This window comes from Phascolarctos cinereus, unplaced genomic scaffold (assembly GCF_003287225.1).
Source record: "Phascolarctos cinereus isolate Bilbo 61053 unplaced genomic scaffold, phaCin_HiC Scaffold_1;HRSCAF=81, whole genome shotgun sequence".
NCBI classification, from domain to species: domain Eukaryota; kingdom Metazoa; phylum Chordata; class Mammalia; order Diprotodontia; family Phascolarctidae; genus Phascolarctos; species Phascolarctos cinereus.
The window spans coordinates 195,952,724-195,978,284 of NW_027555514.1; the positions used below are offsets into that span (position 1 = coordinate 195,952,724).

Sequence of the window (25,561 nt, forward strand, 5' to 3'; positions counted from 1 at the left end):
TCTCTGCTTCAATGATAATGGAAGAAAAGCATGAACTTCAGACCCAAAGATACAATTAAAAGGCAATATGAATCTGGAAGCCTCACAGATGGCTGAATATGAATGTGAGAGAGTATGCTATAAGAAATGAGGTAATTGGGGCAACTAGGTGGCACAGTAAATAGAGCTCCAGCTTTGGAGTCAGGAGGACCTGAGTTCAAATCTGGCTTCAGACTCATGACACTAGCTGTGTGACCCTGGGCAAGTTACTTAACCCTGATTGCCTCAGCAAAAACGAACAAATAAATAAACAAATGAGGTAATAGATGATTTCAAAGAAATATGGAAAGACATGATCTTAGGCAGAGTGAAGTAAGCAGAACTAAAGGAACAATTTATGATAGTATCAATAATGTAAAAATGAATGATTTTAAAGACTGCTGAATAATTTATATATGTGTTGATATATATACATATATATAATGGGTATTTGTTACAAGAAATTTGTAAGGAGATTTCTATTAATTAAAAAAAACTTTAAAAACAAAGAGGTTGGGGGGGTGTAGAGAAGCAAAATATTTCTTGTTCTTTCAGATGAGATGACTATATTGTTAGTTTGCATTAGCTGTTTTACTTTGTGAAAAGAGCTATTATGGAATGGGAGTAATCTGGCAATGTTTGTGATATAAAGTCAACAAAACTTTAAAAAATCAAATTAGCTAGTGATTTGTCTTATTTTAATGTTTTTTTTTTGGTAAAAAATATCTATTTCATTTATCATTAAAATATTAAGTTTTTAAATACTTTATTTTCAAAATGATTATTTTTTGTCTTTAGGGCTTTGATTTTTTAAAAAGGCTTTTCTATTTTTTAAAAAAAGTTGCACACCTAACTCACCAATGTGTTCTCTTTTTTTTTGTTTATGAAAATGTTTAGAAATGAAACGCCCTTTAAGTACTGCTTTGGCTATATCCCAAAGGTTTTAGTATGTTTTCTTGACGCCATTGTTTTTAAATAAAATTATCTTTTGTTTCCATGATTTGTTCTTTGGCCCACACATCCTTTAAGATGTAATTAGTCTCCATTTAAATTTGAAGACGTCCTTCTGCTTTTATGCATTAGTTTATCATTTTTTATGCTTTAGCACGTGGCCAATTTCTGCAATTCATGTATGTGCACGCTTTTGATATCTATTCAATAGTTGACAGAGCTCTATCATATCTAACTTTTCTAAAATACCATTGTTTTGTTTTTTGCTAGATTTCATCTAGTTCTGAAATGGATATATTGTGGTCCCAACTGTTAGTTTTGTTATCTGTCTCTTCTTACAGTTTGGTTAGCTTTAATTTTAGGTACTTAGGTATTATGCCATTTGGTGCAAATACATTAAGTATTGATATTATTTCATTTTCTATGGTGATTTTAAGCATAACAGTCCCTCTCCCCCTTAACTCTTTTAAATACATTTATTTTTACTGTTCCCTTGTCTGAGTTTATGATTGCCACACCTGCTTTTGGGGAATTTGCCTGAGGTATAATAAATTCTGCTCTAGTTCCATTTTGAATCTGTGTGAATGTTTCAGTTCTTTCTTTTAAACAACATATAGTTGGATTGTTTTCTAATCCAGTCTGCTATACTCCATTTTTCTGAGTAAATTCTTTTCATTTACATTTACAGTTACGATTGTTAAATGTTCTTTTCCTCTACCATATCCTTTTATAACTTTTTCTTTGCCCTTCAGCTCCCTCTTTACAAAGATAAAGAGGGTGATGAAAGAAAAGGAATTATATCAGTATTAGTAATCTATAATCAAAGTGGTGTAATCCCACTCTTTTCCCCCTCCTCTCCTTACCCAGACCAGACTCTGAGCAATGATTCTTATACTTTCTCTATTTTTAATCTTCCCTTTATGATTTTGAGTTAAAGTTCATTTTGCTTGTGACCATTCTCTTCCCAAATGTACCCTACCTCTTAAGCACCTCCTCCACATCCCCATCTATTTCCCTGTTGAATTTAATGTATTTCCACACCAAAATCTTTGTGTACGTGTGTTCAACCCTCCTTTGCCCAGTCAGATAAGAGTGACCCGCAGCAACTAACCATTGTCAGTCTGTCTCTAATCTAACCTATTTGTGACCCAAAGAAGTTTAACCTATTTTAATTTTGGCCCCTACCTACTGCCAAGATGTGACGTCTGCCCTAAACGATAGTGGGATTCTGAAAGGACATGGGTCTCTTCTCCCATGATCATGATCATCATTAACCCCTTCGTAACACTCAAGTAGAATTACATTTCTAGGTTCTCTTGCCTCCTTTGTTTGCATTTCAAAAATCCTACTCAGTGCTGCTATTTAAACATTAATCATATTTGAAAGTCCTCTTTTTTTAAAAATCCATTCTTTTTCCTGTAGGGATATATTCATTTTTTTTCAAGATAAGCTATTCTTGGATGTAAACCTTTTTCTTTTGCCTGCTGGTATTTTATGTTGCAAGATTTCTTGCCTTTTAATAGTTGTGATATAGTTCTATGTGCTACTGACTATGGTTCCTTAGTACTTCATGTCCTTTTTTTTCTGGCTGCTTGACATATTTTTTCCTTTGACTTTCAAGCCCTAAATTGTGGCAATGGCATATCTGGATATTTTCAAATGGAGTCTTTGTTTAGGAAGTAATTCTATCTGTTTTCCCTTTACCTTACAGTTCTGATAGTTCTGGGCAGCTTTTAAAATGATTTCATAAATATATTATCTAGGCTTTTTGTATGGTTGTTTTTCACAGAGTCTGTTAAACTGTCTGTCTTTATCCTATTTTCCAGTTCACTTGTCTTTGATACCACTTTCATCGTTCAGTCGTATCTGACTTTTGTGACCTGATCATGGGGTTTTCTTGGTTTGTGAGTGGTTTGCCATTTCCTTCTCCAATGGTTTAAGGCCAATATATGTTAAGTGACTTTCTCAGAGTCACAAAGCTGATGTCTGGGGCTGGATTTGAACTTAGGTCCTCCTGACCCCAGGCCCAGCCCTCTATCCACTGAGCTACCTAGATTCCTCCAATAGATACTTTACATGTTCTTACAATTTTTTTAGGTTTTTGATTTTGTTCTAAATTTTTGTTTGTTTCATTGAATCACTGAGTTCTCTTTACTACAGTCTTTTTTTTTTCAAGATATCTGCTATTTGAGTCTGGTTTTCTACTTCTTATTTTAAACTATTTTTTATTCTTCCAATTTTTTTTCTGAAAAGATCTATTTAAAAAATCTCTTACTACATTTTTTTTCATCCACACATGCAGTCTCTTGTGGCTGATCTACTCTTTTATTGGAAATTCTGCTTGTACTTATTGTGGAATTACTCTTTTTTTCTGAGTTTACTTTTAATGGAATAGAGAATTTTCAAGCATTTTTATTTTGGATGAAAAGATCAGAACTGAGTAGGAACTTTGAAATACAAACACAAGAGTCCAGGGAAACCTGGAAAGGTAAATTCATGTGAGCAATTAACAAGGGACTGTATGATAATGGACTACTAACACCTTAATAGAGAAAGATGAAACAAGTGTCCTTTCAGAACCATAATGACTTCAAAGGGTATCATAAGAAAAAACAGAGGACTTAGGAATGAATTAGTGTTATTTTGAGAGCATTAAAATGAGAAAGAGAATTAGAGGGGTCATAAAATACACCAGTGTATACAGGAGGAAAAAAGAGGGTAGAACTTCTCATTTCTTATAATTGGGACACATGAGAAGAGTGTAAAAACAAGAAGGAAGAAGTTTGGGGAGTGGATATCAGATGAATTTATCTGAACTAGACAAAGAAGGACTGAGCAACTACATAAACATATACACATACAAACAAAGAATTTGGTGCAGAAATACATCAACCTCTTTCTGATCCTGCCTGATCCTCTTCCTAGTAAAGTATATCTGTATACATACATGTATGTCTCTCTCTATAGAAAGACATATGTATATGTACATATAGGTACACATTTATGTGTAACTGCATATATATATATATATATATAAAGTATATACACATATAAAACTTTATATGTTGTATATATTATATTTTACAAACAGATATTTAAGAGAAGATATAGTAAGAACAGAAGTATAAACAACCCCCCCCCTCCAATACCTCTTCCCTTGGTTGCTAGGGAAAGCAGGCTCAGTCTTAAGTCAGTTGCTACAAAGCATCCACCCCACTTTCACTTACAAATGCAGCATAGCCCAGGGCCAAAGTGGTTCCTTGATTATAGGACCTGCCACCTTGGCTTTGGGATTAGCCCACTTGCTGTGCCAGCTGACTGCAAGCTCCAGCCTGGACTCTGGCTCCTGGGCCTCTCTTGACCTTTTTGAAGTTCACAATGTCACAGCACAGTCAGTTCTATCTCTAATACTTTCTTTACTTGGAGACAGAAAAGAACAGACACAATAGGGACAGAAGCAATAACTAGCCCATGTGCTCATGGCTTCATGTCCATTCAGATAGGGAAGGTAGGCTGTTGGCACTAGCTTTCTCTTTCCTCACTTTGATGCTTGCAGCAATCAAGTGAGAGCGGGGGGTGGGGGACAACTTTCTATTGTGAAGTGTAGCAGTTCCTTTTCATTTAATACCATGGTCTCTGATAAGTCATGTGGACTGGAGCGGAGAGTGTTGCTTTTTGTCTATGGATAGGATTGCGCCCCTTCCCCCCCCCGCCCCCTCCACCAACCTCCAGATTTGTTAAATGCCTCTTTTCTGGCAGAGCTTCAAATATAGAGATAGTATATCACCCACTGGAGAAAGGGGAAGAACTAAAACATAGCCTTGGGTCCTACTGCGAAGTTTCACCTTTAGAATTATGCAACCAGATTTGACTGAAGTAGAAGGTGAAGTTTTAGACAAGTCTGCTGTAGTCTTTATACTTGACCTTGCTTCCTTGTAGGTGGCCACAAGGGAGCAGCCACTTTACTTTGCTCTTCTTCTGAGGGGTGGGTGGGGTGGAGTTCCCAAGGTCAGCTGGGCTTGCACAGAATGCAGACTTAGCTACGGTAGAAGAACACAACAGACAGTGAGGCATCAGAAGTTACTTTTGGAGGGAGTGCCAAGCAGTGACCAAGTTCAATAAGTGAGCATGGAAGAGTGAGTGTGTGTGGGAGATGTGTGTGTGTGTGTGTGTGTGCTTGTTCTGAAGAGATTTTGTCCCTGTTTTTGGGTACCATAGCACCAGCACATTAAGATAATATAACCCAGAGATAAGACTCATGTGAAGGAGACCAGTGGACAGTTAAACACGGTATTAGAGAGTTGTACATTATGAAAAGGTCTTAGAAGCAAGTGAAAGAATTGAGAAGGGAAGCACAGTGGGGAAAACTGTCCCTTTAATGAATTTTCCTCCTTTATCTCAAACGTATTTTCCCAAGCTACTACCTTGTTTAATACATTTAAAATGTTTTGAGATTTTCTAGGGGGAAGCAGCAGCTATATAAACAAATACTAACTTCTGAAGGTTAACTAATGCCTGAGTCCATAGAAGAAGTTTGAAAACTGGCTGGACGAGGAGATAAGATGATGGAGAAAACAATGGTCTTGAAGTGGGCCAAAAGAACTCTGACCAAGGTCAGTAGACAAATCTCTGGTTAGGCCCTGAAGGGATTAGCACAGCTGTGTGATACTGTGAACTATACAACAGTTTTTGTTGAAATAAAGACCTAAATAATTGGAGGGATATTTACAGTGTTCATAGCTGGGCTGCACCAGTAAACAAAAATAATGATATTACCAAATTATGCTTCTGTAGAGGCACAATACCAGACTACTGAAGTGAACACTTTACAGAACCTGATAAAAATATAAATTCATATGGAGGAACAAAAGTCAAGGCTTTCAAAACAAATAATGAAAAAAAGAGGAATTTAGGGGACCTAGCATTACCAGATCCTAAAATTATATTTCAAAGCAGTTATAATAAAAACTATTTGGGACTAGCTAAAAAATAAAGAGGTATATCAGTTGAATACACTGGATAAACTATACCTGAAAGCAAATAAGTATGGCAGGCCAATGTTGGAAAAACCCCAAAAGACAAACAACCAGGGAAGGACTCTTTATTTGACAAAAAACTGCTGGGAAAAATGGAAAATAGGTTTAGATCAACATCGTAAACTATATACCACAATAAATTCCAAATAGATAAATGATTTAAATATAAAAGGTCATAGTATAAAAGAAATTAAAGAATGGAAGATCATATCTTTCACAACTATGTTTAGGGAGAAAATTCATAACCACTTAAGGAATAAGAGGAATTATAAAAGACAAAGTAGAAAATTTCAATTACATAAAATTAGAAAGCTTTTGTATAAAGAAAATCAATTCTTTATAATAGAAAGAAAAGGTCGGATTAGGAAAAATTTTTTTGCATCTTTGACAAAATTCTGACATCCAAAATCTATAGGGAAGTTACATGAATTTATAACACTGAGACATTTGTATGATTACAGAGTTAGAGGGGGGACCCCTAAAACATTATTTCTCCTCATTGTGACCTCCATTCCTTCTACCCCATTTGTTTCCCAGGTCATCATGCCTTTACTGGCTACATTATTCTCCCTTCCCTATTTTTGACTCCTGAGTGAATCAAGTCAGCTCTGTAATATCCTTCACCCCTGTTTCCTTTGCCTCCCACGTCCTATCACCAATAACAACTTGTCAAGCCCTAACCTTAGATTAATCTACCATCCTTTACTCCTATTCACAAGTTGCTAAACAGACCTGGGGGAAATTATCAGCTGTTCCTTTTTACCTTTCCTCAAGCCTCCCACGATAACTCACCCTCTCAGCTGAGGACCTCACCTCACGCTTCACTGAAAAAATTGAGAATGTTCTTGGAGAGTTCCTCCTTTTCCCCTCTTCCTCAGTTTAAATCACTGATATTTCCCTCTATTCTCCTTACTCAAGTCTCAGAGGAAGATGGCTACAAACATAACTAGGCTTCCCCCAATCCTTAAAAAGAAAAAACAAAAATATTTACTTGACTCAATCATATTTACTATTGTTTTAACCTCTCTCCTTCCCTATGTGGCTGAATTACTTTAGAAAACTATCTACAATGGGTGGTTCCACTTCATCTCCTCTCATTCTTTTCTAAATCCACCATAATCTAGCCTTATAATTCAGCTGGAACTACCCTCTCCAAAGTTATCAATGATATTTTAGTTGCCAAATGTTATAGGCTTTTCTCAATGTGAATCCTTCACGACACTCTTAATAACCTCCTTCTGGATATTTTCTCCTCTACAGGTTTTCCTGAATCTGCTTTCTCCTGCTGCTTCTTCTCCCTGTCCTCTTCTCATACTCCTTTGTTGGCTCTTCAGCCATGTCACATCCACTAACCCTGGGTGTTTCCCAACATTCTGTCCTAATCATCTCCCTTCTCTTTTCATTTTATACTATCTCACTGGGCAAACTCATCAACTCCTGAGTTCAATTATCATCTCTATGCAAGTGATTCCCAGATATGTACTTCCTGCCCTAGTTTCTTTGCTGAGCTACAGTCACTCCCACCTCCCAAAATTGCCTCTTGGATGTCTTGAACTAGATATTCTATAGGCACTGACTGCTCTTTCTTCTTGGCTGTTGTCTTCTCCTCTGATGTTTCATGTTACTGCTCTCTCCTGGTTCTCCTACCTGTCTAACCATTTCTCCTTAGTCTCCTTTGTTGGTTCATCACCCACATCACATCCCCTAACTGTAGGTGTTCTCCAAGGCTTTCTCCCAAGTCCCTTACTCTTCTCTCTTTATACTCTCTCTTGGTGACTATATCAAATTCCATGAGTTTAATTATTATCACTATGCCAATGACTCATAGATATAAATACATATACACATCTAGTCTCAGCATCTCCCTTGAGCTTCAATCCTGCATCACAAATTGACATTTGGACATTTCAAACTGGATGTTCTAGAGGCAACATAATTTTAACACTTCCCAAACTGAACTCAATGTTTCTCTCAAACTACCTCTCTTCCATATTTCTCATTTCTATTAAAGTGCAGTACCTAGCAAACAGTAAAGGCTTAATAGATGCTTGTTGATTGAAGGCACTACCATCCAGTCACCTACGTTTATAACCTTGGCATTATTCTTGACTCTTCACTGTCCCTCACTACACATATACAATCAGTTGCCAATCTCACATTTTTTTTAACTGCTACATCTCTCAAATATTTCTGATTTCATTTGCTTACACAACTACCACCATGGTTCGGGCCTTCATTGCCAGTATTACTGCAATTCTCCTCAACAGTTTCCCTGACTCAAGTCTCTCCCCTTTCCAGTCCATCCTACATAGTAATTCTGCCAAAGTTCTCCAGTGCAAATTCTTCAGTGCATAAATGACCATGTCAAACCCCCCCCCCACATAATAAATACCAGTCACTTCCTGTTGCCTCTAGGATCACACAGAAGCTTCTCTGTTTAGCTTTTAAAACTTTACACAATTTGGCCTCAACCTATTTTTCCAGCCTCATTGGACATTACCCTCCTGCACTCTTCAATCTAGCCAAATTGGCCTCTTTGTCACTCACCCATAACACTCTACCTCCTATCTTGGTGCCTTTGCACTGGCTTTACTCCACATCTAGAATGTATTCCTTTCTACCCTCCCCTTACAAAATCACTCTTTTTCTTCAAAATGTAGCTCAAGTACAACTTTCTAATTCCTTCAACCTCTAGTGCCCTCTCTTCCTAACTGAGCTATTTTGTATATATTTATTCACTTCATATTTATGCCATATATATATTTATATGCTCTCTCCTCCTTTAGAATATAAGCTCTTTGTGAGTAGAAATTGTTGTACTCATTGAGCCTAGCACATAACAGATGTTTAATAAATACTTGTTGATTATTGATTAATTGATTATCCAAGGTCACATAGGTAGAAAGTGTCAGAGGCAGGATTTGAACTATGATATACTGTCTTAATAGATGGATAAGTGGTTAAATGATATGAACAAAATTTTAAAAAGAAATGCAAATAATCAATAACCATATGAAAAATGATCCATATCATGAATAATAAGAGAAATGTAAATTAAGACAACACTTACATATCATCCAAACATCAATTAGGCAAAGGTGATAAGAGGTGGGTATATAGTTAATGGTGGAGATGCTTTGGGAAAACGGACTCAATAATGTATTACTGGTGGAGCTGTAAACTGGAGCAAATATTCTGGAAAATAATTTAGAATAATGCAAGAAATACTACTAAACTATTCATATGTTTTGATTTAATGATCCTACAAATGAATTTATACTTAAGAAAATCAATGACAGAAATAAAGGTCCCACAGGTACCAAATTCATGTCAACACTATTTGTAGTGATGAAAAGATGGAAACAAATTAGATATTAATCAACTGGGAAATAGTTGAACAAAGTGTGGTGTATGAATATAATGTGTAATTATTTCATTGTAAGGAATGACAAGTATTAATTCAGAGAAATATGGGACATTTTGTACAAACTTACATAGAATGAAGAAAACAAGGGTTGAAAAAAAATACAATACAGTAACTACATTAATACAAATGAAGATAACATTAGAAGATAATAGAATTCAGGTAAAATACAATGGTACAAGGTTGGTTCCAGATGACTGATGTTAAAATAAACTTCCTTTCTTCCTGTTTAGAAAAGATAAACTAAAAGAGTAGAAAGTTGCATGTGCTATCAGTCCAATAATTATTTTAGATGACTTTGCTTGTTTTTTAAGGGAAGGTTCTATTATAGGGGTAGGGGTAAGGTTCTTTATTTGGAAGTGACGACTGTGTCAAAACAATAGTAAAAAACACACAAAATAGAAACAAGGACATGTTAAAAAAGATGAATACAAAAGTGTGCATGGTCCTATAAGTCAAGAGTACTAAATCTCAGAAAGAGCTGAGGCTGGCAAGGAAACCTATAAAAAAAAAGTTTTTAAAAAACTATATCAAGGAAAAGAGGATTAACAAAGCAGAGATTGCTCTGTGTGAGTAGGGTAATGATCATGGATGATAGGCAAAAGGGTACCTAAATCATATTTTATTACAGTTTTCTCTGCCAAAGAGAACAAAGAGGCAGCATAGTGGAGTGGAATGAATACTGGATTAAGAGGCAGAGGATCTGGGTCTGAATTCTGACTCTGCAACTTACCATCCATGTGCCCTTGGCCAAATCACTTAATATATTTGGGCTCCAATTTCCTTATCAACGAGATGAGGGGGTTAGATCCCTTCCAATTCTATGATACTGTGATCTTTGGACTGGAAAGAACAAAATAAAACTGTAACAAGGAGTTTGATATTCCAGATAAGCAAAAAACTCCTAGCTGCCCTTGATGAGGGAGTCTAGTCCACATGAATTACATTTCAAGGTGGGAGATGGGGAGATGGAACAAACATTTACTAAGCACCTACTATGTGACAGGCACTGTGCTAAGCACTTTACAAACATTCTCTCTCTTGACACTTGGTTTTAGGTGTGTAGCACATCTAGGTTTCAGGCATGGAGCACATAACTAGGCACAAATGTAGGGAAACAACTAACAATGGTATAATACATTGTCAACAATGCTATTCCACTGGGTTCTATTGCTTCTACCAGAAACAACTAAAGGAAAACAGCAAGCATTATTGTCTAGTGACAAAGGGGACAGTGGGAAGCAGGAGGCCTGGGTTCTAGTCTTGGCTCTGCTACTAACTAGCTTAATGATGTGAGCAAGTGACTTCTCTACGAGCCTCAGTTTTCTCACCTGTAAAATAAGTCTGGATTAGGTGATTTCTAAGGTCCTTGAGTCTACAACTAGAAGTACTGTGTGAAGTCGGAGGAAAGGAAGAGCAAAGTGGACTAACTTAAGCAGAAAAGTCAGAGAAGACTTCATGGATGAAGTAGTAATTGAGCCAGGACACTTATGGCTGAGGGGAAAAAGGAAAGAGAAGGAAGGCATTTTAGGTTGGGGGAACAACATGAGGGATTCCCCCACGAGCTGACTCGGCATCTTTTGCTTCTGTATTTTCTGATCTTCCATGCTATAGTATAGTACAATGCTGAGTACACGCAATAAATTCACTGGATTAAACAATTCTACCATATATATTTAATAATAGAAATATGAGCAACAGCATGGTTTAGTGGATAAAGTACCACAGTTGAATTTCGAAAGACTCGGTTCAAGTCTTGCCATTCTTCTTTCTAGCTGTATAACCATAGGCAAATCACCTGACCTCTCAGTGACAACCCCCCCCCCCAGCAACTCCCTAAAAAACAAACCATAAGTTACAAATGAGCTGCCAATCTTCATTAGAAGAAAGAATTTGCATACTGGGGAACATCTCTACAGATCCAGATTCCCCTCCCCACAAAAGATGTAAATGGCTTCATTCTAAGAACTTTGCTTTGTCTAATTCACCCTTATATTTTACTTATAAGGAGATCATTATTTCCATTTTATTGACACTAGAAGAGGTTCTGGGTCTCATGCAAACATGAGAAGAAGAGAACAAAACCTCTTATCCTTTGCTATGGTACATGTACAAATCTGCTTCTCCTCTAAGCTTTTCTATATATGTTGGGTGTACTATCATCCTCCCAGGTACTGTGTTTATAATCTTGGAATCATCCTTTCCCTCACATGGTCTGTTGCCAAGTCTTGTTGACTTAACTTACATTTATAGCTATTTTATCTATCCTCTTCTCTCCACCCATACCACCATGAACCATTCTAATTCACTCTCATCATCTCTTGCCTAGATTATTGAAACAGACTCCTAACTGGTCTTCCAACTTCCAATAAATAAAGAGTGGTTTCATTTAAAACTTAAAACCAATTATTCAATAAAATATTGAGAAAGCCTACCAAGCAGCTCCATGTCATAAAGTGTCTACTATGGCCTATTGTCGGTACATTATAAATTTAACTGGGAGAGAGAGGCAGAGAGAGAGGGAGGGACAGGGGGACAGAGGGAGAGAGGGAGGGAGGGAGAGAGAGAGTAGCAGACTGGGTACCAATGAAAAATAAGAACTATTTGGTTTTTGGGTTTTTTTTTCCCCTGGAAGCAAAAGGGTTAGGTGACTTGGCCAGGGTCACATAGCTAGTGTCTGAGACTGGATTTGAACTCAAGTTCTCCTGATTCCAGGGCCAGTGCCCTATCTACTGCACCATCTAGCTACCTCAGCTATTTGCCAATAGAAGGGCTGGATCTGTTTGTCCATAAAGCACAATGGCTGAACCCTTATGACTGACCTTTACCCACAAGGAACTAAGGATTTTATAACTACATCAGGGCATCTCAGTTCTCAGCTATCTCTCTTGCAAGCCTTGCCACAGATCACATTTCATGCTGGAATAGGGCTGACATCCAGCATGACATAAATAGGTGGGCCACACCTGAGCCCAGTTTTCATAGGGTAATTTAAAAGTATTTTCTTTGGCTTGATATCACCTATTCCATGGATAAAGGTATTTATTTATAATCAAGTCTCTTAGAAGCCTGAGAGAAAGCTGGGCACTAATATCACCATAAAGCCAAAAACTTAGGAAAAAAAGCAGAACCCTTAGTTGGAGAGTCAATATTCCTCATTCCTTTGTTTCATACCCAACAGAAAGAAGATCTTATCATAAAGATCACCCTAGAATTCTGACATAAATAAATTTTCATTATAGTCAGTAGAAATAGACCAGAAACCAGCACTGGCCTGGGACTAAGACATTTTTTTAAAAGTTGGCAAATTTAGGCGGGTGAACTTGAACTCTAGCAGACATTATATCCAACTCATTTTGTACTATGTGGAACACAGTGCTACACACAGGACAAAGCTTAGTGGATGGTGGGTACAGTAAAGAAAAAGTTGTTGAAAATACATTTCACTTAATAGGGCCCAATAAAAAAAGTCAGGCCCTTCCTTACATTCTTCACCTCAGGTACCTTTTGAACATCCATCCAATGCAGAGTATTATATTTATTCTGATTTTCCTCTTCATCCAGGAACAAGAAAGGAAAAGTTTATTCTAGAGGTTCAAGAAATACAGTTAACCTTAACTGTGACCAAAAAATTAATGAATTTGTTGAATATCAAAAATTTTTTTACCTTTATGACAAAGCCAATCTTGTTCTTGATTCTGTCTGAATCTTTTGGAAATAACAGAGTAATTCAGTTGTGGAAATGTATTTTGTACAGTTAGGAACAACATATAAGTTGTTACCAAAAAAGAACATAATTAATGTTGTTTGGCTTTGTTAGAAAGAGCTTTAGAAGGGTCTGCATGTGCCTGTGGCTATGTTTGAGCTAGGCTAATGACCAGGCATGAAGGCATGGACAGTGATAGGACAACAAAAGTTAATCTCTGATACTTAATTTTGGGTGCCCCAAAGCTTAGTTTGTATGTAACTGGGGGATGTGAGTTATCTAGACCAATCCCCTCATCATCTGTAAGATGAAGAATCAGGCCAGAAAGGAGAACTGATTTTCCCATGATTATACAAGTAGTAAGTAGAAAAGCCAAGATTTGCACCTAGGTCAAATGATTCCAAACCCAAGCGCTCTTTCCACTGTACCACATTAACAGTAATCTATGTGAAGAATGACTATACTTTTTGGGAGGAAAAGTATGTCTAGAATATAAAGTCTCTTCAATAATACAGCCTTCTATTTGAAATTAAAATGGTGCTTTACCCATAAATATGGAAACAGATAGATGGTAGTGGGCATGTAGTCATTTAGGAGGGGAATTTACCAGTTTGTCTTTAGGTTACTTCAGTGCCTTTTCAGGAACTCATAATACTTTCTTATCTATTATTTTAATTGTGGAGAGAGGCAGGTATTACTATCTTTATTGATGGAGAATAGAGAGGTAAAGTAATTTGCTCAAAGGCCTGTACCTTTGAGATGGAGAGGGACTGCAACCCTGTGTGTGTGTGTGTGTGTGTGTGTGTGTGTGTAAGTTCTGTCACATACTCACAGGGGACACTAATGAGCATCTATTCCATCCCTTCCAAATGACTGCAGTCCTAGGACATAAGAACAAAGTACAAATTTTTCACCATCTTAAAAATGTTGAAGGCCACTGCATTGGACTATGGTGCCTTTAGTAAATTAACATCCTAGTGCTTTAAATTCAAACCCAATTAGCTTGAAAGCAGTACAAGGCAAACATCTACCATGAGGTCAATGGAATTTAAAGAGAATTGGGCTAATGGCAGAGCAAGCATAGTGATGGGGTAAGAAAAGTTCATCTTTGATATCTAACTTTGGCCACCCCAAACATGATTTTCAATCTAAGCTCTAAGTCCTGGAATGCTGTGTACTAAAATGTTCTTGCCTGCTTCACTAGATATAAGGAATAACCTCTTCATCACCTCCAGACCTTTAAAAAGAAAAAGTCTTTGGCCTAAATGAATCAGTGCTGACACTTTTAAAGTGATTCATCCCAGTAAAAGATGGAGAATTTATGATTTTAAAAACAGATCGCTGGAGTGCTGACCTAAAAAGATACAAGTACAGCACAGAATGTAGGTCTGATGAAGCTATGCCCATGGTCTTTTATCTTCACTTGCATACAGACATCTGTTAGGATAGGTACTGAAGTTAATGGTTTTGGGGTTTTTTTGTTCACTTATTCAATGCTTATTAAAAAAAATCTGCAGGCACTTTTATTTATGCCCGAGTTTTTCACTGAGTTGAGTACCTAGCTCATGACGTTTCGTTCTACCCCGGCCCCCTTCCTCATCCTTAGAGACTTCAATACTCATCTTAATGGTCCCTCTAGCAATATGATCTCTTAATTTCTCAAACCCTTCAACTTCAAAAACCTACACTCTGCTTCAGGCACATGCAATACATTTTAGAACTAACCATTTCTTAGAATTTGTATCACTTTCAAGATCCAGAAGTTACAAAGTTCCATTCTAACCACAACTCCCTACCCTTCCAATCTCTTTCAGTCTCACATTAAACAGCTTCCTCATCCTTATTGTAAACCACTCCGGTTCTTCTACTCTACCTCTTGATTCTGGTTTTTATTTGCTTCCATACCCACCCTTGACCCTCGTGATTTGCCATTTTAATGTCTCACTAGCAACTAAGTGCCTTGGGACATACCTTTAGCTGAGCCCTTGTGGCTGCTCAATTTTTCATCCTTATCAACCCCTTATTTTATTTCCAACAGCAACTTATTCCATCTCTCCTTTTGTTATTTAAATGCACCTCTAGAATTCCTACTTATTGGGAGTGACCTACCCTTCTAATTCACTGAGATTGAAGACATTCGACAGGGGCTTCCCTCAACTCTGCCACACTTCTTCCATCTCCCCTTCTTCATTTCTCAAACTTTCTCAGTGTGGTACAGTAGGCGTGCAGTCAGAGGACCACGTTGCAAAACCTCATTCTGCCACTTACTACCTGTGTGCCTTCGGGTGAGAAACTTACATTCTCTTACATAGCCTATAAGGTTCCTTCTAGTTCTAAGTCTGTGACCCTATGATCCCTGCAGCCTCTGGGAGGGTTCTTTCCCTTTGTGATAAGAGATATCCCTACTATTCATTAAGTGGCACCCTTAACTTCTCTAAAGCTAATCCCTTTTCCTGTGTTTATCTCATTCCTTCCCACCTCCTCCAGAACTTTGGTTCATCAGTCATCTCTCCCTTACTTCTCACATCTAATCAATTACCAGGTCCTGATAATTCCATTTCCATAATATTTCCTGCATCTATATCCCCTGATTCCAACCGATTCTACCCTTTTTTAGGCCCTCAATGCCATCTACATTACTGAAATATTATTATTGCACTTATCAAATGAGATGATAAAAAGAACTTTGTAAACCTTAAAGTGACATTTGTGTTAGATCTTATCAAGAATTTGTTTACATGTCTTCCCACTTCCAATCTCACCTCAATACTACTGCCAGAATAACCTTTCTTGCATATAGGTCTGATCATGCTACTCTGCTAAAAAAATCTTTAGTGACTCACTATGCATCATGAGTTTCTTTTTGTCTGACATTTAAGGCCCTCTACAAACTGGACCCACCCTACCTTTATAGTACCCACCATGCATGCTACAGTTCAGCTCAACCAGACAACTCTGTTTCTTGAACACACATTGAATTCTTATACTTCCCAGGCTTTGATCGGGTTATATGTTAAACCACCTAGCTGTGGGTCTCTACAAACTATCTCTTGGTTTCTGCATCTAGAAAATGGAGTTTTTCATACTTTCTCCACACTACCTTATGCATGGAATCTCCTCCTCCCTCCCCATCTTCATCTGTTGTACTCTATTTGAATTGGGTACCTATTCTCTAAAACCCAACTCAGACACCATCTCCTTAGGAAGGGTTCTTTAATCCCCCTCCTCGCAGTTGGTAAAGACATCTCTTGGACTTCACATAGCCCTTTACTTTACGACTTTTAAAATATACTCATGCTATAATATTGCGTATTAGTGAATAATCCCTCTACTAGACTGTAAGCCCCTCAGAGACAGGGACCATATCTTACCTAAACTTGGCATCTTCTTTAGTACCTAGGAAACTGCACAGCAGGGCCCTAGTAAAAGTTTGTTGGCTGATATTGAAGCACATAGGCTAAGGAAATTAGGTGGAAAAGGGATATCAAAATGAGATCATCAGAAGTAAGCGAAGATATACCATTACAAAAAAGAATGCTGGACCAGAATAAATAGATCTGACTGCGGGTCTGTGTCTTAGTTTCTACATCCAGAAAACAGGTTTTATCATTTGTTCTTACCAACATCCTTGCAGGAAGTGGTAGAGGTACAAGAGATGGTACATATTCATGCAATCAACTAATTAATCAATAAATTATGAGCTCAGCTTTGTGTAGGATACCAAAGCATTATAATACAGAATCTGATCTCCATTAACTTGCATTTTGAGCATCTCAGAAGAACAACAGCACCTGACATTTATACAATGCTTCTGTGTTTATAAAATGTTTTTCATTCAGTACCTGTTGGAGCCTCACAACAATTCTATGAGGTAAGTACTTTGATGTTATCTCTCCTGGGTTATTACCTCTACTTTACAGATAAGGAAACTAAGGCTCAGAAAGATATAGCATTTAAATTCAGGCAATATGGTTAATATTATTATTGCTGATCTGGCCAAGTAAAGGTTTAAGACTTCAAGCCCAAGATCACAAGTCCCAAGTTGTTAGAAAACCTAATACCCTTTTACCTTTTACCACCTGTAAGATGTAAAAGTCTGGTTGTTGTACAATAATATTTAAGATTATTTCATAGTCCTAGAAGAAAATAGTCTATAAATGTAAAATTTAATTTATTTCTAATGACCAAAAGAGATCAATTTCTCTGACATACTCTGTGGGCTCAAACTGACAAAGGCTCTTTCAACTTCTTCCTACATTTCTACATACTTCTCCTACATTCCTAATCTCTGTGGAAATAAAAATAATTTTGTCACATGGTTTAGAGAAGGGGTTCTTAACCTTTTTTGTATCATGGATCCTGTGGCAGAGAGGTGAAGCTACGAACACTTTCTCACAACAGCACTTTTAAATACATAAAATAAAATACAAAAGATTACAAAGGAAACCAAGTATATTAAAATATAGTTATCAAAATATATTTTTTAAAAGTTCATGAGCCACAAGTTAAGAACCCTTGGTTTATTTTGTTATTGTTTAATTCCTAAAATCATCATCATCTGTTTATTCTAGGAAACTAAGAAAATGATTTAGAAAACTCCAGAGTCTCTTTCTCAATTGGATTTTACATTGCTTAAAACAATAAAATATTTGTTTGAAGTACAGACAAGCATATCTTTCTCTTTAGACACCTCAGAAATGGTGAACTGGGAAAAAAATGAGACTTTGATGGAAATTTAGTCCAGAAAGCTTTTATAAACACCATTTTGTTTAAAAGGAAATAATTTCCTTTCAAAGTCTAGGAAAAGTTGGTTTTAATCCTTACAAACGAAAGATTTGCTTTATTAGAAGAAGCCAGACCATTACTCCCAGAGTTCATTAGGGTCAATCTGTGGAATGACACTGCCACCTGGTGGCTAGCCCTTCCACAGCATGCTATATGAAAGGGGTGTGAGCAACGGATATAATGTTGGTTATACACCCTCTGTGTGGAAATAACTATTTGATGAATAATTCGATCTACAAATAAAGAGGAAACTAAACTCAAAGCATAATCCTTCATACAGAGAGGCTTGTTCTAACAGTGGCCTCATATTGGGAAAAAAATTAACGTGTAAGCTGAATAAAAGGTATTTCCTACCTACTCACTTCTCTGTACAGTATGTACTACATTATACAATGAAAAAAATTGACTGTACATAAAAAGTCCAGGACATTTTATTTCATAGTAGTATACACACTTAAAAAATGCAGAAACATTTAATTTAACAACACTTGACATTAGGAGAACCTTGTTTCGCTGGAATTCTGAAAGTCCCTTGGAAATCATCAATTAAAAAAGTTTTCTTTTTACATTGTAGTTTTTTTCATGGCTGCTTGTGTGACACTGAAGAGATATGCTTCATTGATTATATTTAAGAAATTGTCATCATTCTGGAAGACAAAAATCACAAGACACAATGGAATATGACACAATTTCTAGAGAAAGAAAGGCTCCTCCATTTGGGGGCTGAATAGGCTTGGGTTTCAAAAAGAGAAGATACTACACTGGCATCCATTTCTAGACAACAAGATGCTCAGCTCTCTGCCTGTCTCTCCTATCCAGCTAGAAGTTTTAATTGCACAAGTAAATGCTAAAGTGCAGTTAGAGACCAGGCTGGGCAGTCAGGTTCTGGTTGTCAATGTTCAGTGTGACAAGCAGTAAGACAATGTCTTGTGTAATACGGTGTCACGTGGCAACATCAGAGTAACTCATGGAAGCTTCAGTTTGTTGCATGAAATAGATGGATGAGCTGAGACGAAATGACTGAGGTCCACAATTAGAATCTGGGGACTGTTGGTGGTCACTGAAGGGCTCCCAGGGAATTCATATATTAAATTCTTATAATAGCCATGTTCACAATATGGCATAAATACGTTTGCTTCTGGCAAGAATTAATAATTTAGCTTTGGCATCCTCACTGGTATCTTATCAAAAATAGTACTAACCTTTCCATTCATTCTAGCAAAATAGGCATAGGTAGAGTGGCTTGACTGTGGGTCTTCTGCCCATCTGAGGGATTTATAGTCTAAATCAGAGGTTCTCATAAGTTTTCATTTTGGGACCTCTTTCCTCTCTCAATCCTTTGGCAACACTAACATTTAACATCACTCCAAACAAAAAGTGTGGCAGTTTCCATGCAATTAAGCAGAGCAATAATCTTTAGGTTCTTTTATTTAAAAAATCAAAACCTAATTTTCACTTGATCATCCAATTTAAAGAAATAAGGAGAGGGGCGGTGCCAACAGTAGAGGGAGGCAGGGGAAAGGGGCAGAGAGTCCTGAAAGAGAAGGAAGTATTTTGTTAGATGTCAGAAAGATGTTGTACTCATGTATTATATCCAGCCTGTGATAACCTTCTTTAAGAGAAACACTGGTCTACATCCCAAACATTTTAGGAGTCTTGGGTTCTGTAATGAGATGTTCCTTAGGCTAATGTGATCTCAATGGAGTGAATCAGAATGGCATATAAATAATTTTATTTCGAAGTTAGTTTTCATTATTTATCTTTCATTTTAAAAATCTGGTTGTCAATGGAAATCTCCCTTCCTACATTCCTATGTGTTCCTCATGAATAGATTACACAAGGAGATAATATTTTTAACTTGATATTTAAGTAAAGAGTCTATAAAGTATAATTAACCCCTTAGTATCTAATTAGTTATATAAATTTATGCTTCTATATTCAACTGCAACCTCCTTTTTTCTGATTTCAGAGCCTTAATTCTCTTATCTTCTCTAAAATGTTTCTGTGTCTTTCCAAACAGTCATTACTAATAGATCATCGGAAAAAATAAAATATTTTGCTTTTTTAGTAGGAAAGGACAAATTTAGCAATGCTAAAATCAGGATAAGGCCTTCTAAGAATCATCTGGTACTTAGACAAATTACCACAATAATCCAATATATTAAAATCACGTATCTGAATCTGAAATCAGTAGTCAAAAAGAATTCAACTTCCCTAGCCTAAGCCTATTTTCTCAATTTTTATTTCTTTTGACAATATTCTTCCAGTGACTCAGGTTCAAAACCTGAGGAATCTCTGATTATTCCTTTTCTCCTGTGCTCTCTACACGCAAAGTTTCCAAATCCACTTGATTCTACCTCTATAAGTATCTTGTAACTGTTGCTACTCTGTATTCATGTAGCTGCTGCTTTGGTGCAGATCCTGATTGTCACTTCTTCTAACAGGGTGTCTTGACCTAAGTTCCTCCTGACCTAAGTCTCTTCTATCTCCACAAAGCTACCCAAATAATGTTCCTGATAACAGGTTTCATGGTTCATGGTTCATCACTTTTCTGCTCAAAAATCTTCATTGGCTCCTGACTGCCTATGGGATAAAATAAAAACTCCTTCATCTGGCTCCAACTCCAGTCTTATTTCACATTACTGTACCTCTTTATACACTGTTCTCCAATCACAATGGAATAATAGCTGTTTTCAATCTCATTCTGCATGTAAGACATTTGTGTATTCAAGTAGTCAGTGTGCCATTCTATATACCTGTAATGCACTCTATCCCTCATCTCTTCATACTAAAATTCTTCTCTTTCTTCAAAGCTCAGCTAAGGGGCCACTTATTCCTTCACTGATCATCCACAGTTCAAAATTTCCTAAAGTACTTTGGAGTTCTTCTTTGCCCTATTCCATTTTGTAATATACTTATTTGTTCATGTGTCACACCTCTCCAACTACCAAACAGCAGTCTAAAAGCTCCAAGAGAAGAAAGGAGAGGCATTTTTTTTTGTTTCTGTATTCTTAGCACCTAATACAGCTTGTTGTACTATTATGTAGTTAATAAATGTCTGCTAAGTTGATGGAATTTTTCTTGAAAACTATTTTGAATTATTTGAGAAAGGTTACCAAATTGTTAATATCTTTTGATCCAGCTATCTCACTGACTGAGTTTATACTCCAAGGTCAATGACAGAAAGAAAGGTCCCATATGAACTAAACTACTCACAATAACATTACTTGTGATAACAAAAAGCTGGAATAAATTATGTTTTCAACAATCAAGACGTGGTTGAACAAAATGTGGTATTTGAGTGTAACGGAATATCAGCATGTGCACGTGAAAGTACATCAGGACTCTAGAGTAGTAATCTTCTCAATGATTCTCAATTTAGAAGTGGACAGGGAAATGGATATGTTGCAAATGCTCACCAAGGTAACAGATGAATACATCAAAGTCAATTTTTTCCTGTTATGATACATGATATTTATCTGCTTCATGTTTCATCTTTTATAGCCTTAAATTGCTGGTTACTTTTCTTTTCCCTTGCTTTCTTTGACTATTCCTTTTCCCTTTCCTTGTACCTCAAAAATTATAGAAATAAATGCAGTATATTTAAAATATTGGGATAACCCTCTTGCCTTTCCCAAAACTTTCTACAAAAGAAATATGTGATGTCTAGAGGTGGTGGGGAGAATGGAGAACTCACACAAATAGAAAAGGGATTACCTATCCATGACAATGTTCTCCAGACGCTCCTGTTTCCAGATAACATTGCGCTGATTGTACCAAGCCCCAGACCACTTACAGGGTTTCCTCAATGAGATCCACAGTCACTCAGAAGAGATTGGCCTAGTCATCCATACTGGAAAAATAAAGTGGATGAAGAAAGCATATTGCCCAAATGATGACATGCAGTTGGATGGCCATTCTACTGAATTGGTCCATTAGCATATCTAGCTTGGCCAGATGGGAAGTCACCTAGCCCCAGAACTAAATAGGAGAAAGAAAATAGGTTGGGTCACATTTGGGAAAATACATAGCACTTTCACTAATCCCAAGCTGTTTGCAACTTCAAGTTCATCTCTATTATCAATATGGATTTGGAGTTATAAGTCTAAGGGTTCAAATCATGGCAGTGCCACCTGTGACCAATGACTAGTTGTTGAACCTTTCTGTGTTTCAGTATTCGTATCTGTAAACTGATGGGATTGGACTAGATGAACTCCAAGGTTCCTTCTCATTCTATATCTATAATCCTATGATCATACTGCATTATAAGAAAAGATGAAGATGAAGATGAAGACTTCAGAGAAACATAGGAAGGCTTTCATAAACTGAGGCAGAACACAGAGAGAAGAACCAAAAGAACAATGACTACAATAATGTAAAGGAAAGAAACACTAAAATGTTCCACAGAATTCAAGTAAAATATAATGGCCAAAGTGGATTCCAGATGACTGAGGTTAAAACATTCTTCTCTCCTTTCTATTAAGAAATGTTAAAGTATAAGTGGAAAGCTACATCTACTGTCAGTCACAGTTGCATAGTTATATCTAACATGTTTTTTATAAGAAGGCATCAGGGGAGGGAGCTGTTTATTGAGAAGTGACTGATGTGTCAAAACAAAATGTATCAAGATTTTTTTTTTTTGGTGAGGCAATCGGGGTTAAGTGACTTGCCCAGAGTCACACAGGTAGTGAGTGTTATGTGTCTCAGGCCAGATTTGAACTCAGGTCCTCCTGACTTCAGGGCCAGTGTTCTATCCACTGCGCCACCTAGCTGTCCCCAAGATTTTATTAAAAAACAAACTGAGTTTTATTTTTTGGCAGGGGGAGGCAGTAGGAGGTAAGATGAATACACCTGTTGCTGATAGTTGTAAGATCAGTTGTTTGCATGATGACATAGAAAACCATACATATACATATATCCTTGGATAGATGATAGATAAGGGACTGTCAATGGAACCCCTCATTACCTTCTATGGCATCATTAACCAGGTTCAAAATAAACCATAAAATGCATACTTAGAGGTATTTTAAAAATAGTTATATAAGCCATATAGATTCCCTTACTGTCTTTGGCTATTTTTTTCCCCTTTCCTTATGCCTCAAAGGTTGTAGAAACAAACGCAGTAAATTTAAAATACTGGAATAATTCTTTTGTCTTTCCCACAACTTTCTACAGAAGAAATGGGTGGTATCTAAAGGTGGTTGAGAGATAAAATAGCAAAATGCCCTACCCTAGGACTGGTTTGTCACGAATAGCACACTGGAATTTGGAAAGGAAGTCTGTAAGTCACTTACCTATAAGCAACTAGGTAAAAAAAAAAAGCGAACGACAATTTCTGAAAGGTTTTATACGGTATTTGACTCACTCCATTTAGGATCACACTGATCTAAGGAAGCCCCCAGGGTACAGGGAGACATTTACTTGTTTCCTATTTCTTCAATAACCTGCCACTTTCCTTAGCTTACTATGTGTAAGGTAGATTTATGCCTCATTTGTTTCCTACTCACGATCTCTTCTTAAAAGTGCCCTTTGAAAATGAGAATCATGTGAGGAGCTATCTCCTGGCCAATCTCAATATGTTTTTGTTCTTTCTTTGAAGGCTTTTATCATTCCCCGTAATCTAAAACATCCTTTGTGAACTGGGATGCTCCGACAATAAAAATCATAAATATTATTGAGACGCATCTCCGTAAGGAACATCACCTTCTGAGTCTGACAGGCCATCATAAAACTACATTGTTTTCAAAGAATTACTAAGCAGGTTCTGGCCAACTCTGCTTTCTGTCTAGAAACCAGTCTAAGAAAACTAAAACCACACAACTGATATGGTTAAGGTATTTTAAATGTCAGAAAGAGGACAGAAGATTTATAGCCCTCTCCTCACCTGGATGAGGTGCAGAAGTGTCTCCTGAAGCTGCAGCTTGGTCAGTAAGTTGTTGTTAACCACAGAAGTCTCCGGGTTCTGGAGAGGCAGAAGAAGGCTGGCAGAAGCCGCACTGGGTTCTTTGCTTCCTAGTGGCAACAACCCACTCTCACCAACCTTGGGCGAGGAAGGTGTAGGCTGAGAGAACACCATAGGGGACATCAGCAGGGAAGGAGCCACAGTAGCAGGAATGCGTTGAGGTGAGATGACCTGCTCATGCCAAAACATATACACAAAGGGCAGGGATTAGGCAATGCACTCAAAGAAGCGAATGCAGCAGAGAGAAAGATTTCTAAGGCCTTTTAACAAAAGATTCTGAGTATTCTTTGCTCAGGGCAGCTAGGTGATGCAGTGGTTAGACAGCCAGGCCTGGAGTCAGGAAGATTCATCTTCCTGAGTTCAAATCTAGCCCAAGATGACCCTGGGTGAGACACTTACTTTGTCTACCAGTTTCTTAACTGGTAAAATGAGCTGGAGAAGGAAAAGGCAAACACTCTAGTATCTCAGTATCTAGTATCTCTGCCCCTAAATGAGGTCATGAAGAGTACTTGTTCATGACTGAACAACAATAAATTCTTTGCTCACTAAATGAGTAAAAATAAATGAATCACAGACCTAGAGCTGAATGTTATCTGAGAGGCCATCTAGTTCTTACCACCCTGTAACTTTTACAGATAAGGAAACCGAGGCGCAGGGAGGTTAAGTGACTTGCAAAGGTCCTCTGATTTAGGAGTAAGCACACTTTCCACTATGCCATAGTTACCTCCTCTGCTTAATACTGTCACTGTAAGAAGCAAGCACCTACGGAAGGCTGCTGTGTTTTCTGTTTCACTTGGCAGAACAGTACTTTAAAAGCAGAGTTTAAATCCTTGTAATGTAGGAGGGGCATGATGGCTTTCTTCAAGGATCTGAAGAGCTCCTTCACAGAAGTGGGAATAGATTTATTCTGTTTACACCCAGAGAAAAACCAAAGAGCAACAAAAGGCTGAAGGTTGCTGATTAGCAAATACTGCCTTAATTTAAGGAATGACCTCTTCTTCACCACAACAAACTGACCAGAAGCATACCCTGTCAGTGCGGGCAGTTCCAGTAGAGGCTGGGTATTCTGGCTCTGGGATGGGTTGAACTAAATTACTTTCGAAGGCCCTGACAACTTGGAAGTTCTGTGATTCCTGATTTGGTAGCATACATGCTAGTACAGGACAATGGTAAGGACAGTCCCCCAATATCTCAGCTAGTAGGTGAATGGGAATATATTTTTTAAATGGGGTATGATGCTAGCAACCCAGATGATACTGCGATTTTGTACTTCTCATACAGCTTTTTCTTGAGCAGGGCATAGGTCCATAAATTTTAATTGATAACACTGAGAGAAAAGAAAGAAACATCCCTGAAGGTTAGAGTTACAGCTCTGTTTAGAGTATGAGTTGACACAGTGTAAGCTTTCCTTAATCAACTGTTTATACCATGGATACCAGGGAGATTGACTAGGAATTATCTGTGCTGTTTTACTAAGTGGACTGTTAGGTACCTACAAAACATAGCTCATAGTCTACCAATTGCTACTGAAATAAGAACTTTGCATAGAGAAATTTAAGTCAAATAACTAACCTCAATTTCTCCCAAATCACAAAAAGAAAGCAAGCACAAACATAAATGAAAACAATAATACACAGGATCAAGGTGCGTTAAAATAGTTTTTAAAGAGATTTTAATAA

General features: G+C 37.2%; 1 protein-coding gene across 7 annotated transcripts in view; it reads right to left on the reverse strand.

Moving 5' to 3' along the window:
- The window catches only part of DCP1B (decapping mRNA 1B), a 101,796-nt gene that overhangs the window by 500 nt on the left and 75,735 nt on the right, over positions 1-25,561 (reverse strand). For 3 of the 7 annotated variants that reach the window (XM_021001677.2, XM_021001681.2, XM_021001680.2), the window contains 2 exons: positions 23,805-24,053; positions 18,375-19,454 (listed from right to left, as the gene is read on the reverse strand). In XM_021001677.2, the coding sequence (XP_020857336.1) occupies positions 19,359-19,454; positions 23,805-24,053 (345 nt within the window). In that variant the 3' untranslated portion in view covers positions 18,375-19,358. The other 4 variants (XR_002327391.2, XM_078156116.1, XM_021001678.2 and 1 more) reach the window with 4 other exon arrangements.